This window comes from Euphorbia lathyris, chromosome 3, assembly GCF_963576675.1.
Source record: "Euphorbia lathyris chromosome 3, ddEupLath1.1, whole genome shotgun sequence".
Classification (NCBI taxonomy): domain Eukaryota; kingdom Viridiplantae; phylum Streptophyta; class Magnoliopsida; order Malpighiales; family Euphorbiaceae; genus Euphorbia; species Euphorbia lathyris.
The window spans coordinates 31,843,659-31,854,019 of NC_088912.1; the positions used below are offsets into that span (position 1 = coordinate 31,843,659).

The following is a 10,361-nucleotide window of genomic DNA, read 5'->3' on the forward strand; positions in this document are numbered from 1 at the left end:
AAAAGAATGAAAAAAATACAAAATATATAATTTTTTAATCCAAATAGTTGTTATTAATAAAACTACTATTAACATGTAAATTATTAAAATGGTAGGATATATATTTTATACTTAAAAGTTTAAATTAAGTAATTTACTAATAGTAGGTATATATTTTATACTTAAAAGAGTTTAAATTAAGTAGTTTACTAATAGTAGGATATATATTTAAGTAATTTCTAAACTTTTAGATTTTGTTTATGTAAATATATAAATTTTAAAATTATGTAATTTAGGTTTATGTATATTTTAGTAAAAACCAAAGCGGACCATCCGGTTTAACCTAGTTCAACCAGAACCAGTAATAATTCTGAACCAGAAATGATTCAAATTTTTTATCTTTAAAAATCCGCTAGAACTACTCAAACCAACTGGTTAAACTGGAGATTTGGTCTTTTTAGATTACAAGCATATTTACTTAAAAAATATATATATAAATTTATGGTTATAAGAACCAAACTGGACCGTCCCATCCACTATTTCATTTTGACACCAAATTAACGGGTCAAATATCAGACAATATTTTAGAAGAAAATAATTTGAAAAGGATTTATAGATAGATTCTACTAAGATTAGAGACTTAAAATACTTGAACTCCATATGATGTTTGCAATGATATAGTCATTTCTTGCTGCAAAGAAATGCTTTAGAAATTGTTTCGGATGCAAATTATATCAACCGAATAGAAAATATTACATACTAAGATAAAGTCTTCCGAAAGCAAATTATATTATTTCACACCATTAATCATCTTCATATAGTCCAGAAATTCCAAGTCCTTCAGTACCTGCACTCAAATGCCAAAAATCACAATTCAGGTTGCCTGTACCATAATCGTTTTATATTATCTCATATAACTTATGATCGTTTTATAAAAATGATAATAGTATTAATCGGGTTCTCTCTATATTTCGTAATATCGTGTCAAAAATGCCATCTAGAAATGTCTTATAAAAATAAGACTTGCAAATGAATGCAACAATATACCTCTAAAAAGCTCCAACCCTCGATCTCAAAAGCTCCAACCCTCGATCTCACGTTCACTTAGTTCAAACTTCCAACAAATAAAATAAAAGGTCAAAGTCAATTTTCTTGGCACAAAATCAGAAATTATATTCATTTTCTAGCTTATATATATATATAAGAAATAGAAAGAGTTGCATAAAAATTTAATATATACCTTCAAATCCTTTAGTTTGTAAAGGGTTGTTTGAAGATGATCTTCCATTATTTTGATCTTTTCAAGGCTCTCAACATTATAAGGATTCTTCCAATCCCTACCAAAAGTAAATTAATACATATTAATACAGAATGTTTCTTTTTCTTGATATGGTTTTTTTTTTTTTTTGTAAGAGGATAGGTTCGTATCCACAACCTCCCACCTCTTATTTCAGAGCTGTACCGAGCTATATTCCTTAGCCAGTACAAAGTGTTTCTAATGCATTAAAAGCGGAGAGACAAAAACTATGATATTTCGATCAAAGCGAGTAATATTTAAATAATATAATACCAGACTATTATTACAATGTAACAGTAAAAAACATAAAGCAAACCTCAGAAGTTCTTTCTTCTCAAAGAGTTTTTTTTTCAGCTCGTTCAGCTGTTGCGTCTGCACCTGTTTAAATTGGACACATTTTAAGTATTTAATTAATTTTATAATACAAAATTAAAGGACTACAAAGATTTCTCAATTTGAAAAGAACATATATATACATACTCCAAGTTGTTCGCGTCTGCAAAAAAAAAAAAAAAAAAAAAAGAAAAATTACAAAAAACATATGGATAATACAAAATGCATGGTTAGGAATTAGAAAAGTTCTGCATATATATATATATATATATATCTGTAATATATATATATACCTATCAATTGTATGGTTTTCTAGATCACCACCATCTAAGTTCAGCTTTTCATACGCCTTCTCAAGCGCCTTTCAAATATAAAGGTTATATTAACATATTAAATATAAATCTAAAAATGAAAATATAATTACTTTTCATTTAAGTAAATGCATACCTTCATAGTGTATGCCTTCCTGAAAATTTTAATAAGAATAACTTAGCAATTGAATGGGATATTGGCTGAATATTAATCATTGTAACTAAAAATATAAATATTATGTAAAAATTGGTGATTTTTTTTTTAATAAAACTATTTATGCTGAAGTGATCAGTTCCATTAAATTTTAAAATTCATAATGATTTTGTACTGACGTTATGATAATAATAATTGAAAAGTATAAAAAAAAAAGGGCGGCCCGGTCGCATTACGCGTCCCCGCTGAGCGAGGGTCCGGGGAGGGGTCCCACCGCAAGGGTGTATTGGGGGCAAGCCTTCCCTTGCCAATTTAATTGGCAAGAGGCCGCTCCTATAATTGAAAAGTATAAATAGAAAAAAAACAATTATCTTTTTGCTTTGTTTAAAACTATAATTGTTTAATTATTTATATAATAACATAAAAGAGAGATAAGTCGCACCTTTGTTCTCGGTCGTCCAAAGACAATTTGCAAAACCTGTCTAAAACAGCACTTATATCTCTGAAACAATAAATTCAATAAATTAAGTTATATATTATACAAAAATCACATATTCTAATTTACCACATCGGACATATTTATATATTTAACCTCTTGAGCCATTTTATATGCTTGTGAAACTCAATTAATGGAAGGACTAATAATTTATTAATTCATGTATTATTACCTAACACAATATTTAGTCCTCTCTTTAACTTTTTGTTCTTTTCAAACAATTTAGTCTTTTTATCCATTTAAATTACTGATTTGCCCTTTACCTATTAGGGGTAAATTACATTTTTAGTACTAGACAGAAGTACTTAAATTCATTAAGATTGGAATATAAAATCTCACACTTCCACTTAAAATTATAAAAATTTGAGTCTAATATGAAATTTTGGCCACTTTAAGGGATGAAATTATCAAAATTCGAATACAGTATCAAATTTTTTTATTACTTTTTTTTAAGAGAGATATACTGTATCCAATCTTGCCCACTTTTCCACTCTAAAATCTGACTTGACAGTCAGAATTAATGAACATGTGAATCTAATATCAGCTTCTTTTTACTTTTTCTCAACAGAATATTAACTATTTATATGCATCATAGATATATTCATATCTAGAAATGGTTTTTTTTTTTTTTAAAAAGCCAGTTATAGCAAAAAGAATCTACTGAATTTTAACAGAAGCTAGAAGATTTACATTTAACAGAGGGCAGCCAGCTGAAATAAAATGAAGACAAAAAAAAAAGAAAGACTGAAAACAAGTTGAATTTAAAACACGTTATGTTTAACGAATAAAGGACCGGAGATGCGTATGTTGAGATGGATGTGTGGTCACACGAGAAAGGACCGGGTGCGTAATGAAATAATTAGGACAAAAGTAGGGGTTACATCTATTGAGAATAAAATGAGAGAAAACCGACTAAGGTGGTTTGGCCATGTGAGACGTAGAGCGCTTGATGCGCCGGTTAGGAGAACCGAAGAGTGGCAAAGGGATGTAGTGGTGAGGGGTAGGGGAAGACCTAAGCAAACTTGGAGGAGGGTGATCGAGAGTGATATGAGTTTATTGGGAATTGAGGAAAATATGGTAGTGGATAGGACGGAGTGGAGGGAGCGAATCTGTGTCGCTGACACGACTTGATTTTCACGGTTTTATATGATGGTTCATGTTAGCCGACCCCGAATCATTTCGGGACTAAGGCTTTGTTGTTGTTGTTGTTGTTTGTTGTTGTATGTTTAACGAATAACATATGCTAAATTTGTAAATGTGTTTAAGAGAATCTAATTTTGTTTAGAGAACCGTTGCGTCTAACGAATAACATATAATAAATTTGTAACACGTCGAATTAGAAACACATGTCTAAGAGAATCTAATTTTATTTTGAAACACATGCATCTAACGAATAGAAATAAAATAAATTTGAAACAAGTTGAATTTTGCAAAACTTGTCTAAGAGAATATAATTGTAATAAGGATTAAAACACTATTTGGCCCTGGCCCTGATCTATCCAAAATATTGATTTTTGGCCCTGATGTATTATTTGGGAACATTTGCCCCTGACCTATCCAAAATGTTTGTTTTTGCACCCCTAACCTATTATTTGGTTATATTTTGCCCCTGACCTATCCAAAATTGGTGAAATCTCAACCATCCACACTGGTTGAGATTTCACCAATTTTAGATAGATCAGGGGTGATCTAACCAAATAATAGGTAAGGGGGCGAAAATAAGCATTTTGGAGAGATGAAGGGGGCAAATGTTACTAAATAATAAATCAGGGGTCAAAAACCAAAATTTTGGATTAGTCAGGGGCAAATATAATGAGATGGCCAAGTAATAAGGGAAAAAAAGGATTACTTGTCATGGCCAACAAAGTGAGTTGGCTTTCCTGAAGGAGAAAACATGACAACAGCTAGATCAACATCACAGAGGATAGAAAGTTCTTTGGCCTTCTTCAAGAGTCCAACTTTCCTCTTTGAATATTTGACTTGTCTTGCCTTCACACTATCCAATCTTGCTATGTCCAACTTCTTTCTTCCCATTTCACCTCTCCAATTTCTGAAACTGAAAATGAAAATGCAGAAATTAGGAAAACCATGGTATTTTATACATGTGAAACTTCAGAAGAACTGATTTCAAATTTAGAAATTAAAATCTGTAGATTTTGGTGCAGTTCTTCTGGACCATTGATCTTCATCATGCAATGCCACATGTTCAAATTGGCAGACAATAGAATCCACTGCTCTAATTACCTTGACTAAAATGTATTAACTCATCTTTGGAAAGTGAATTTGTCCTAATCTGAAACCAATTAATATACTAATCTGCTAAAGTAACAAAACAAAACAAACATAATCTGCTAAGGCAATGCCACATGTTCAAATTGGCAGATAATAAAATCCTGCTCTGCCAATGCCTATCCATTAGCATGACTAAGTCATGTTTGGAAAGTGAATTTGTCCTAATCTGTTACCAATTAATTTACTAATCTGCTTAAGTAACAAAACATAAAAATAGTAGGGTATATATTTTATACTTGAGTTTAAATCATGTAATTTACTGAACTTTTAAATTTTATTTATGTATATTTTAAGTTCAAATCACGGTTGTAAGAACCAAACCGGACCGTCCGGTTCAACCGAAACCGGTAACAATTTCGGACTAGAGGTGGGTCAAATTTTTAATCTTTAAAAACCGGCTAGAACCGCTCAAACCAACCGATTTAACAGTGAACCTGTTGACCTAGTGCCGGTTGAGCGATTTGGTCCAGTTAGATTTCAGGCATGTTTATTTAAAAAAATGTATTATGGTTATAAGAACCAAACCAGACTGTCCGGTTCAACCTGGTTCCAACGGAACCGGTCACAAGACCGAAGGTTGTTCGAATTCTTAATCTATCACAACTGGCCAGAGCCGCTCAAACCAGCCGATTTAACCGTAAACCGGTTGACCCAGTGCCGGTCGGGCGGTTTTGTTCAGTTAGATTTCAAACATGTTTAATTGAAAAAAAATTAACTTTTAACAGAGGTAGGATTCAAACCTCTATTAACCAAACAATTTAAATGTTGAACAAATTATATACAACTTAATTGTTGATAAAAAACAATAAATTAAACACTAGCCTAGGCTAAGCCATATTGGCTTGTATTGAGGGATCCCGTGTTCGAATCCCCATAATAACAAAAAAATTGTTTTTTTATTTAATGAATGACGAAAAATGACCCAATCAGACCGCTCAACCGAGACTAGTTCAAACGGCTTATGGTTAAACCGGTCATTTGAGCGGTTCTGACCAGTTTTCAGAGATCACTAGTGGAAAAAAGTTTATTTGAGAAACGCGACGCAAATAATTACTTTCTGTCGGATTTTTCTGTACTGATAAATTATTTACAATACAAAAAAAAAAGGATTGAATGGAGTACTATACCCGAGCCTTCATGTTTGGAGCATTTTTATCAATTTCTGATAATATGGCATCCATTTTTTGCTTAAAATCCGCTTCAATAGTTTCCTTGTCAGAAGGTCTTATACTCAAGAAAAGGTCTGTTCAGTTGGCTCAAATCAAAATATGGGCCGCGAGTCAAGTCAATTTCCATCAGAGCTGGAACAGTGAAGGTTAATAAGTTCTAATTCACATTTCTCCACTGTATCCTGCTTCCAAACCAAGAGTTGTTAAGTACGTTCCTCCTGTAAGCCAGCAAGAACGACATCAGTAGCAATTTGATAAACAGCAGTTCAATCTTAAAATTATAATTAAAATCTATTAACCCGAAAACTTCATATACGAATTATTTGATAGTCTAGAAGGGCTCCGTGTTCCTACCTCACTAAGCACCTCCTTGGGCAAATGAACTTGCTGTGACCTTTCAAGTTCTGAAATCTTACTAAGAAGATCCAAATGGATAGATGAATAGAGCAGGTATATACAAGAATAGAACACAAATGGATAAATCCTAGACCTTGGGAATCATATTCTTTCTTTTCTTGGTTACAATGGAGGGGCTAACCCCGAGGAAACACCAAAAATCATATTCTTTCTAATGCAAGATATTATATGAGAGTAAGTTCAAAACTAGCAGAGGATCATGTCTGTATAAATATGGCATCAATTTATTCGTCGAGTGTATTACTTCGACAAAAATATATTAAGCTAATTATATCAACGAAATCTAATTACAAGGGCATCATACCTTTCCTTTATTGTATACAAAACTACCATCCACTGCCTTGAAGTTAAGATACTTAGTAACATCAGTATGGATGAGAACTCGAACCAAGTTTGCGTTGGCAATGATGAACTGCGAAAAAAAGAGATATGAAGCATTATTAAGTGAGTCAAAAGTAAAAAACATAGAAATTGTGATATGTACTCGAATGACACATACCTTAGGTATCATATCAACGTTATACTCCTTACTTAAACCGAGGACTTCTGGAGGTTTTTCATCTCCCCCTAAAGCGCATCCAAAGCTACAATTGTCAACAAATTTCAAAACGAGGATCAGATAGATTTAAAATACAGTCATAAATTTAGTTAATTAACAAATTCTATATCCAGACAATGAGAGAATATACCTGATTAAGATTAAGAGAGGTTGATTCACCTCCATAGTAGTCATTTCGGTCCATATGCAACACCTATTTCCAGAGAAGAGATTCAGTAAAATGTTGCATAAATATGTGCCTATTATGAAGATTCAGGAGCAAAGCTTCTAGAGACCAAGATCATTCATATCAAACCTCTCTATAAACCGGATCATGAAGTGTAGATTTGAGACAAAAATATATAGGCCCCGTTTGGTAAAGAGCTTTTTGGGGTAAAATTAGAGGTTTGAGCCACTTTAGAGGTTTTGATTAGTCATACCTCTAATAGTGGTGCTTGGTGAAGAGAGGTTTGAAAGAGCTTATTGGGTCCAAAAATGTAATTTCAAAAAAGCTCATTTTATGAGCTTTTTCAATTAGATTATTGCTCCATCTCTTATGAATGACATTTTTACCCCTAATTATTATCTTTTAACTCCAAATAAATGCTTTATCATGTCTTTATTTGTCATTTACTCAAACAGCTATCAGCAATTAGTTAAGTTTTAGCAAATTTACACAATCAGCTAGTCAAATCACCTAACCAAAAAGGTAATCAGCTAACGGCTAATGTAATCACCTATCAGCTAACAGCTATTTGCCAAACAGGGCCATAATCTCTCTTCTCAATTAATTCGATTACTGTGGATTAGGAGATGGACACAAATATATTAATATCGGAATCTTCGAAGTGATTTCCGCTCTCCAGCACTCAAATAACTGCAATGTGGTACTATGAATAAGCAAGACCTATTAAACTCAATATTAGCAATTACTAGCAACATTCAAAAGTCAAACGTTTGATTTATTGATTCCTATCACTTTATATTAATACTTATCATATATATACTATACTTGCTCCGCCTTAATCTACTTTTCTGTATCAGTTGAAAATATCAATGCTGGACCCTCTATTGAGTGCTAGCAGATCGAGGGGTTATAGGCAGCAATTCTCAGACAACCGACGCATTTTATCCATTATTGATGAAATACCATTTGTGGATACACATTGCTGCATCTTAAGGACATATTGAATTTGCCGTGGAAATCATGAATGTTCAACACGAGACTGCTCTTGATATAGCTTTGAAAAACTCTATGTTTGAAGCGTTTCAATTATTGTTGGATAAGCTTATAAGAATTAAATGAACTGAACTTATCATTTAATCTAATAGCTGGCATTGAGAATGAAGGTATAGGCCTGAAGATACTTATTTCATGCATTCTCAAATTAATACGGTAAGTAGTGAATGGTTTTAATTAATTTGCAGGTTTTGAAAGACTATCAACACTTACCAAATTGGAGATTCTTTATTTACGCTTTAACAACTTCAACCACAGTATCTTACGATCTTTGACTGCTCTTCCGTCTTTGAAATATTTATATCTGGATGGATATATTCTGAATGACACAATTAATAAGTTCGTTCAAAACTAGCAGAGAATCATGTTTTTAATGAAATTCTGATAAAAGAGCTAATTAAGGAAAAGAATTAAAATTGGAAACAGGCTGAGAAGGAAAAGCTAACATTCAAACGCAGCAGGTCTTCTCTGGTTTCATTGTTGATATCACCATTAGCATTCTGTAACAACAATACAAGTTTATGAAACAGAGACCCCAATTAATAAATATAGAAATGAAGAACTATTAAGCAAGAATCGCCAGGGAAATAAAGAACCGAACCTCTCAGCCAATAAAAACCACGATAACTTCTACTTTAAACAAAATTAACCACTTCCACTAACGTTCATAAACACATAAGTACATCCAAATTAACCATATGGCAACTAATATACAAGTTAAGCTAACATGTTTCTCAATCGTCAAATGACCATACAACTGGTCAGTAAAACAATAATAAAAGGTTTTGCAACAGCAAATTCTCCTGAACTAAAGAAAAGAACACATTCAAGTATGGAAACAAAAACATATTTAAGCTATGTAGAGCTAAAGTTTTAAGCTATCTATAGATGAAGTTGAAAATTAACGGATGGAGGCATTGTAAACTTTAATTTGGATTGGAAAAACAATATCACAATTTTCCAAAACATACTTTATTTGAAATATTCTAATCTATTTGCTTGCTCATCATACTCAATTGGCCTAATTCCCAAAGCTTTGGTTATTCGGAGTTTGATTTGATATTGCTGTTACAGATCTTTTCCACTTTATATTGTCATATTTATGGAAGTCAGTTTACACAGGTAGGTAGATGCAAAGAAATTAGGGAATTGACATAAGATAGATGCAATGTGAGAATTTCATTGAAATTAAAATCACCTGATCATCGGCAACCAGCAGTGGAGACAAGAGTCAACTGATGGTAGAGAAAGATGGCAGTGCTGGTCGACTGGGCAGATGGAGAATTGAAGCACTATATTTGATTTGGCTGCTTCCACAAATAAAAACAGCTAAACAAGAAGGAAGTGAAGCTGCAACCTCCAATGACTGCAGTCCAAGAAAATCATGATTCTGTAACTGCTGGCCTGTTACACTATGAATGTTAACCAATTGAAAAATTCAAAGTCTCACAACAAAAAACAGAACAAAGATGCATGAAATTAAATCAGCATTCAAAGGTTAGATTAGCTTTTATAGATTTAGGATTCAGAGAAATCAAGTATCAAATAAGCAACCCTTTTAACCCAAATACAGAATCAGAAACAAAGGTAATAAGCAAGAAAAATGATAATGAATCAGAAGAATATAACTGACCTTAAACAGGGAGTTATGAAAATAGTAGCCTGGAGAAATGGAGAGAAATGAAGAGAAACAAGAGTGCCAGGGCTTCCGTACAGTACTCGAGATCAGCAGCAAGAAGATGACACGTACCTGGTGAACGACAAGGAGAAGCGGTGTAGAAGATGAAGTGAAAGACAAAACTAACCCTCCATGAAGGGACGTCGTTTCGACTTGCGGTGGTTAAGTACGCAAATGCCCATTGGAGGTGTTTTTGGAAAATGGGAAGAAATTGAAAAAAAATGAATCCAAGTTGAAATGTACAAGTAGAATATTTCAAAATTAAAGAAGCTGAGTAATGCAAGTATGTATATGTCAATTATATGCATTCATATGTATATGTCAATTATATGCATTCATTTTTATGCAAAATAAGAAGCAAAGAATTGGAACGTGGTTTGTGTCACGGGGCCTACCGTCCGGACCCGTGCGGCGCTTACTTGTCTCCCCCGAAGTAAGCCGGCCAAGGGAACTAGAT

At 32.8% G+C, this 10,361-nt stretch overlaps 1 protein-coding gene across 6 annotated transcripts; it reads right to left on the reverse strand.

Moving 5' to 3' along the window:
• Window positions 1–597: 597 nt before the first annotated feature.
• LOC136223736 (agamous-like MADS-box protein AGL65) lies at window positions 598–9,972 on the reverse strand. 6 transcript variants are annotated; one of them, XM_066011881.1, is made up of 18 exons: window positions 9,860–9,972; window positions 9,425–9,630; window positions 8,673–8,726; window positions 8,440–8,545; window positions 7,138–7,200; window positions 6,948–7,032; window positions 6,753–6,860; window positions 6,386–6,442; window positions 5,990–6,249; window positions 4,420–4,626; window positions 2,517–2,576; window positions 2,057–2,075; window positions 1,903–1,970; window positions 1,757–1,772; window positions 1,593–1,654; window positions 1,220–1,316; window positions 1,027–1,093; window positions 604–826 (listed from the first exon to the last, which is right to left on the reverse strand). In XM_066011881.1, exons 10-17 carry the CDS (start codon window positions 4,602–4,604, stop codon window positions 1,052–1,054), a joined length of 549 nt encoding a protein of 182 aa, XP_065867953.1. In that variant the 5' UTR covers window positions 4,605–4,626; window positions 5,990–6,249; window positions 6,386–6,442; window positions 6,753–6,860; window positions 6,948–7,032; window positions 7,138–7,200; window positions 8,440–8,545; window positions 8,673–8,726; window positions 9,425–9,630; window positions 9,860–9,972; the 3' UTR covers window positions 604–826; window positions 1,027–1,051. The 6 variants fall into 6 exon arrangements, with proteins under 6 accessions (XP_065867958.1, XP_065867957.1, XP_065867953.1 ...); XM_066011880.1 differs by having other exon boundaries at window positions 6,386–6,446; XM_066011885.1 differs by having other exon boundaries at window positions 600–826; window positions 2,517–2,552; window positions 6,386–6,860.
• Between the last annotated feature and the right edge of the window lie 389 nt (window positions 9,973–10,361).